This window comes from Aulostomus chinensis, chromosome 12, assembly GCF_037954235.1.
Source record: "Aulostomus chinensis isolate RoL2024-O1b breed Wild chromosome 12, RoL_Achi_v1.0, whole genome shotgun sequence".
Taxonomy (NCBI): Eukaryota; Metazoa; Chordata; class Actinopteri; order Syngnathiformes; family Aulostomidae; genus Aulostomus; species Aulostomus chinensis.
This window is the reverse complement of record NC_141331.1, coordinates 26,900,393-26,907,183: the sequence shown is the minus strand read 5'-3', so window position 1 is coordinate 26,907,183 and position 6,791 is coordinate 26,900,393. Positions and strand designations below refer to the sequence as shown.

Genomic DNA, 6,791 nt, shown 5'->3' with positions numbered 1-6,791 from the left:
GGTGGACGTGAATAATTCTAGAGAACGATTCGAGGAGGCCTGCTGGTGATGCCCGACAGGTTCTCAAGAAAACAACAGGACTATTGAACTAAAACAACGCGTTTATTATTATGAGATTATGAAATAGTACCTTGAGAATGAGTCAGTGCGATACTACCATTACTACTACTACTACTACTACTGATAATAATAATAGTGATCATGATAATAAAGATGTTATTCATGACTTTCATCCCTAAATCTGGAAATGTTTGAATTATTTCAATCACCGGTAGAAGTAAAGTAAATGTACTCTTATATCACCTACATTTAAAAATAACCTAAGCCATAAAATAATAATGATAAAATAACCTAAGATAAGATGTGATTTAAAATGTATAATAATAATAATAATAATAATAATAATAATAATGATAATAATAACAATAATAATAAACAGCTTTCTAATTTACCTTAATAACTGAAGTAGTTATTTTGAATCATTTGGAAGCTGGAACAACTCAGAGGAGCTCCAAACATAAATCAACTGAAAAGGTTCATAAAGATAGGATTTACACCACCACTGTGATTACTGATTATTTATTCTTTATTGCCTTCTACTTTTCTTTTTTCTTTTGTAAACACTCCAACACTAGGAAAGGAAATTAATTAACATGATAACAGTAACAATAATAATATGAACTATGACTCATGAAAAAGAGGTGGCGATAAACAAGTGTTTACATGAGAACTTTGACAATCTGGTATTGTATTATGCTTTGTACTTCGTGTCATATTATTTTCTGTATGAGCATTTTGCTCATTTTATTATTATTATCCATCCATCGTCATCTTCCGTTTATTCCTACATATTAAGGGTCACGGGGGGGGGGGGGGGGGGGGGGCTGGAGCCTATCCCAGCGTCAACGGGCGAGAGGCGGGGTTCACCCTGGACAGGTCGCCAGTCCATGGCAGGGCCAACACATAGAGACAGACAACCATTGGCTCTCCCAGCCACGCCTACGGTCAATTTAGAGTCTGGATTAACCTGGTCCCTCTTGATGTCTTTGGACTGTGGAGGAAGCTGGAGTACCAGAGAGAACCCAGCAGGAACAGGGAGAACATGGAGACTCACCCAGAAAGACCCCGTGCCCGAGCCGGGTTTATTATTATTATTATTATTATTATTATTATTATTACTTGGCAACTGCATCTTCATCTCCATAAATCAACTCGTACTCACACCAACTATCGGTGATGTCTCAGGATTAAAATCCTCCTCTGGATTAAATTTTAACGACCGGGCTGCTGTTCGTTTCACTTGCGCATGCGTAAAGAGTATTTTGCGACAGTGCGACGCACGTTACGGCTGTGTTGCAGCACCATGTTCATTCGCGGCACACGTGTGACGAGTCCCGTCCGGTGCTTCGCTGTTTACCTCAACATGGCCAAAGTTACCAAGAAGAAAGTGAGCAAAGGAGGCAAAGTCGGTAAAGTGAGCCGCAAGAAGAAGTCGAAGGTGACGGAGAAGAGCGCGGAGCCGAAGCCGGAAGTGATGTACGACGACGACGACGAGGAGGAGGCTGATGAAATTATCACCAGCGAGGAGGATGAGGAGGACGGCGACGATGAACGAAGACGGCAAAAACTCCTGGAGGCCATCAGCGCCCTCGGAGGTAAGAGGAAGAAGAAGCTGGGAGAAAGATCCGAAGCGGCCGTCCAAATGTCCGAATTTACGGTCAATGCGGAGGGAGAGGGCGAAAAAATCAACCTATCAGACCTCATCGGGTCCATGGACAAGACCCCCTCCGTCTCCAGCAAGGCCAAGAAGCATCTCAAGAGCCTGCAGCAGGCCAACAAGACCATTGAAAGCCCCCTGAGCAGGCAGGAGAGCGAGAGGATCCAGAGAGACGTGGCCTTTCAGAAAGCATCGACCGAGGTGACTCGCTGGCAGAGTGTGATCCATCAGAACCAGAAAGCTGAGCAGCTGGTCTTCCCTCTGAACCAGGAGCCCCCCGGCCCCAAACCCATGGAGAGGGTGGTGATGGGTTGGCAAGCCACAACTCCGCTTGAGAAGGAAATCTTTGCCCTCCTGTCTGCCAACAAGCAGCCCATCAATGACCCCATTCTGACCCCTGCTGAGAAGGCTTCCATGAGAGCCATGAGCCTGGAGGAGGCCAAGATCCGCCGCGCCGAGCTGCAGAAGGTCCGGGCTCTGCAGTCCTACTATGAAGCCAAGGCCCGCAGGGAGAGGAAGATCAAGAGCAAAAAGTACCACAAAGTGCAGAACAAGACAAAACGCAAAGAGTTCCTGAAGCACTTTGACGAGATGGTGAAGAAAGACCCAGCTGCTGCTTTGGAGGAGCTGAGTAAGATGGAGCTGGCCCGCATGCAGGAGAGGATGTCCCTGAAACACCAGAACAGTGGCAAGTGGGCCAAGTCCAAGGCCATCATGGCCAAATACGATGAGGGCGCTCGCAAAGCCATGCAGCAGCAGCTGGAGGTGAACAAAGACTTGACCCAGAAGCTGGCAGCCGCTGTGAATGAAGAGGAGGAGGAGGCAGGAGACCCGGAGGTGCTGCCTGATTTCGTGAATGAAGTAGAGCAGGGAGCAGACGCTGCTAATCCCTGGATGAGAGGGAAGCTCTCTGAAGACCCTGCAGAGACAGAGGTGAGTGACACTGTGGATGGTACAGCAGAAGGAGCTGGAGCTGCCAGAGTTACAGAGGAGGAGGAGGAGGAGGAGACAGAAGAGGATGCACTGCTCAGGGAATTTGACCACAGGAGAAAACTGCGCAAGGTTCAGGAGTCTGACACAGCACCAGTGATACACATGGAGGATGAGGAGCCGGTGAGGGAGGGCGAGGAGCCGGTGAGGGAGGGCGAGGAGCCGGTGAGGGAGGGCGAGGAGCCGGTGAGGGAGGGCGAGGAGCCGGTGAGGGAGGGCGAGGAGCCGGTGAGGGAGGATGAAGCTGAAGACTCAGTTGTTTCTGACAACGAGGAAGAGGAGCTGTCAGCGTTCGTCAGCCTGTATCGAGGGATCACTGATGCCAGTCAGCGGGCGGCAGCTGACATCAGCCACACAGCGACCTCAGCTCCGCTGGAGGAGGCGTTGATGAGGATCCGGACCTTGGAGGACGTGGAGCTCCTCAGTCAGGAGGAGTCTGCACCTGCTCAGCCCCAGCAGCCCGAGGCAGAGGAGACCCCACCGTCTGGAAGTCAACAGACACAAAAAGAAACAAACAAAAACAAAAAACGTAGGAGGGGGATTGAGCTGAAAAAAGTTCTCACCAAGAATACAGAAGTGATTCAGGTGCCGCTCGCTCCAACCGTCGCCGAGGCTGAAGACTCGGAGGAGGAGGAGCTGGACCAGAGGGGGCTCATAAAAGAGGCCTTCGCTGGAGACGACGTTGTCTCAGACTTCCTCAAGGACAAGAGGAAGCAGGAGGACGCAGGGAAGCCAAAAGTGGTGGACCTGACTCTACCTGGGTGGGGCGAGTGGGGCGGGACGGGCCTCAAGCCCAGCAGCAGAAAGCGCAGGAAATTCAGGATAAAGACTGCACCACCTCCCCCCAGGAAAGATCAGAACCTTCCCAGCGTCATCATCTCAGAGAAGAGAGACAGTTCAGTAAGCCTCCACCAGGTCAGCTCGCTGCCGTTTCCCTTCCAGAACCACGCTCAGTTTGAGGGCCTCATCCGCTCACCGCTCGGCCGCACCTGGAACACCGAGAGGTCTGTCAAGAAGATCACCAAGCCCAAGGTGGTCACGCAGATGGGCGCCGTCATTGAACCCATGTCTCGGCAGGAGCTGAAGAAGGCCAAGAAGAGGACCTCTGGAGCCAGAGTGGACTCCCAAAAGGGACTCAGTCCCAGCAGCAGGGGTCACATGGTTCAAGTAAATTAGTTCAGGGGTTGCAGGGGTGGCCTGCTTTCATGGCGTGATGATATGAAAACTAACAATACGGCTCACATTTGCTCACCCAGATGTCATGTCAAGTTTCAGTTACTTCATAAAATCCGAATATTTTGTGAGATGTAATAAAGTGTTTGTGCGAGCAAAAAAAAACCCCTGATTTTCTTTCCGTCAAAGGTCACCGTAGCTGACGGTGCTAGGAGTCGTGCCGCAGCGCCGCGGTGACCTTAACTCTGACCGTAGCGTGGAACTGTTGAACTGCTGCACCCCTAGAAAGTCCAGAGTTCAACTAAAAAGGTGTCTGCTCAGTGATTCTACAGGGTGAAAGAGGAAGAGAATCTCATGCCATCCTTCATTCGAGGGGTTTTCCAGGCCGACACTAAAATGGAATGTCTTTGGCATCGTGGGTTTTTATTCTTGGGTTGAAACAAGCGCCATTTTCTAAGTACCAACAGCAGCTTTAGGGCAGACGGGCTGCTGAGTTCTTTAAATGTTTGTATATAAGAAAGTAAAACAAATGAAAATCATGTCAGTGTTTGTCATTTTATCTCAGTTTGAGTGTGAAGTGGAATGAAGGTGTGAAGCAAAATGATCCCTCAGACTTGGAGAAGCTCTGTAACGGTGCGTGTTGCCGGGCTGGGACGCCGGGCTGGGACGCCGGGCTGGGACGCTGGGCTGGGACGCCGGGCTGGGACGCTGGTGAGAGGCCCTGCAGTCGCACACATCAAGCCTCTGAACAGGCGGGTGAGCTGCTGTTGGCGGCCTCCTGAATTACTGTTCATCAACTGAAAAATGAATCCCGCCGGGCCTCCCTCAGGAAAGCGCCTGCACGCCGCAGCGGGCCACAGTTCAGAAGCCTGATGTTTCCTGTACCTCTGACGTGTGGTGCTGCTCTTGGCTGACTGACAGTGGCGAGGTGCACAGTTGATCTCAGGAGCAAAGTGCGAGATGTAGCCGTGAGGATCCGCTTCCTGTCCGATGACTCAGTTGAGGATTTAAAGAAATGGTTCTGCGTGTGAGAACGCATTTGTGTAAAAGAGCACCTGGTGAATGGAACAGTCCACCGAGTCAGAAACTCAGCGTTCTGTCCTGCGATGTCACTGATTTCAAACGGGGCTCAGCCAGGAGTCTTCGCTGTGTCGGAGGACGTAGTTGCTCCAACCACAGCCGCCCTTTCATCTTTCATTTCAAAGCAAATATTGGCTCATTCTCCATCAAACCCCAGATTTTAGCCATCGCGCCCTGACAGTAGAGGCCTTTGTCCAAATCCAGATGGAGATGTTTCCTAACCAACTTGGTCATTTTTTAATAGTAAAGTGGGTTCACAAGATGTCAGTGTGGATGGACTGCATGTCAGGTGTTGCACATGAGGAACAGAATCTGTCGGTCAGCCGCACTGGGACGTCAGCACGAGTCAGTCTTCATGCTTGTGTCTGAGTGGCTGTAGATCTGTGAGTGATGCCAATGAAGGTCCTCCAAACCAACTATCCTGCTGGGGTGGTTGGATAAAGGCACTTCAATTCCTGTCACGCTGGGTGTGGATTGAGAGTTGCTACCATAGTTCCATGACTCTCCAGTGGGGGGCAGTGTTGGCTGGGCCACAGTTGTGTTGATTGACACCAGCCTTGATCTGATTTCATCACTCTTTCATCATGCTGGTGTAAATACAGAAAATGTCCAGAGCTACGTATGAATATTAATTTATGACTGATTGGTTGAAAATTCAAACGCGGCTGCGTGGAGACGCGTCTTCGCTCCTGGAGCCTCTGACCGCTAGACTGGATTTTCTCTCTGACGTAGGGTTCTCATGTGTTTGTCGGTAGCCTGGAAGTCTTGCTCATCTCCAAGATGTGCTTCATCAATAACTTTAACATTTTAGGACTGAATAAAAAAGTACCATTTTATTAAAGTCATCATTTGCGTTGATGTTTCTATCGACCAATCATGGAGAGACAGTGTCTGCAACTGGAATTATTGACACACGGCGTGATTTTTGGAGGACATTGAGAGGGACTCACTGTCAAACAATCACAACTGTGGAATGTATATTTATTATTTGTTTTACTATTGTGGCGGTATTTTTGATTAACTTTTTTATTGACTGGCAAAAAAATATTTTATTCAACACACACACACACACACACACCCACACACACACACACTCTCTGACCAGGAACCTCCTCCACCTGAGCAATGTTTACATAACCAAAGGCAGGGGAATTATGTTGTTGATGTTGTGGAAATATACATTTTTTTACACATAAAAGTTTGCGATATTTTATGGCGTTAATTTCAGTTAGAATTAAATATGTAAATAAAACAGTTCTTAATATGAATTGACAAATAAAACATGATTTTTTTTGTTATTTGGGGTTGATAAAAATACTCTTGATTTGACCAAAAATAACAATTTCCATCTCAGTTCTCGTGCGGTGCAGATGTCCTAAAAAAAGAAGAATTTCCCAGAAGAAATGCAGCATTAATTCAGTGAGATGTTTGTGTCAATGAGAGCAAAACGCACAGCACGCCACTTTTAATGTTTATGACTCATAGCTGAGCTGTTTCTGTCCACCATGAATTTATCCTGATGCTGTAAAATCGAGGAATCCCCATAAAACCAAGAATTGATCCTCCTTTTATCACAAATGGCTGATTTGGCTCCAGGTACTAGCGCTAGCACTTGGACCTGTGTTTCTTGTGGTGTTGGGTCATTTTTGTATTTAGCTTGTGTCCTGAGAGTGTTTGTCCCTCGGGTCTTTGATCCGGCGTCTAAACGTAACTGCTCTTTAAACGTTATAGAATTGCGGATTGAAATTTGGAAAGTTTTGATATAAACTGGTGAAATGGTCCCCGGCCTTCATCGGGACGTGAATGTTTGGCCAGCCTGGGGTGTTGGCCG

The 6,791-nt window shown here is 48.2% G+C and overlaps 1 protein-coding gene across 1 annotated transcript; it reads left to right on the top strand.

The window, feature by feature from the left end:
- Nucleotides 1-1,253: 1,253 nt before the first annotated feature.
- Nucleotides 1,254-4,456, top strand: LOC147252638 (U3 small nucleolar RNA-associated protein 14 homolog A). Its single transcript, XM_086219417.1, has one exon. The coding sequence runs from the start codon at nucleotides 1,307-1,309 to the stop codon at nucleotides 3,881-3,883; it is 2,577 nt and encodes an 858-aa protein (XP_086075543.1). The 5' UTR covers nucleotides 1,254-1,306; the 3' UTR covers nucleotides 3,884-4,456.
- Nucleotides 4,457-6,791: the final 2,335 nt, after the last annotated feature.

Bases quoted from the DNA above. Each gene is read 5' to 3' on its own strand.
- LOC147252638 (XM_086219417.1), top strand. From the start codon at position 1,307: ATGCGTAAAGAGTATTTTGCGACAGTGCGACGCACGTTACGGCTGTGT.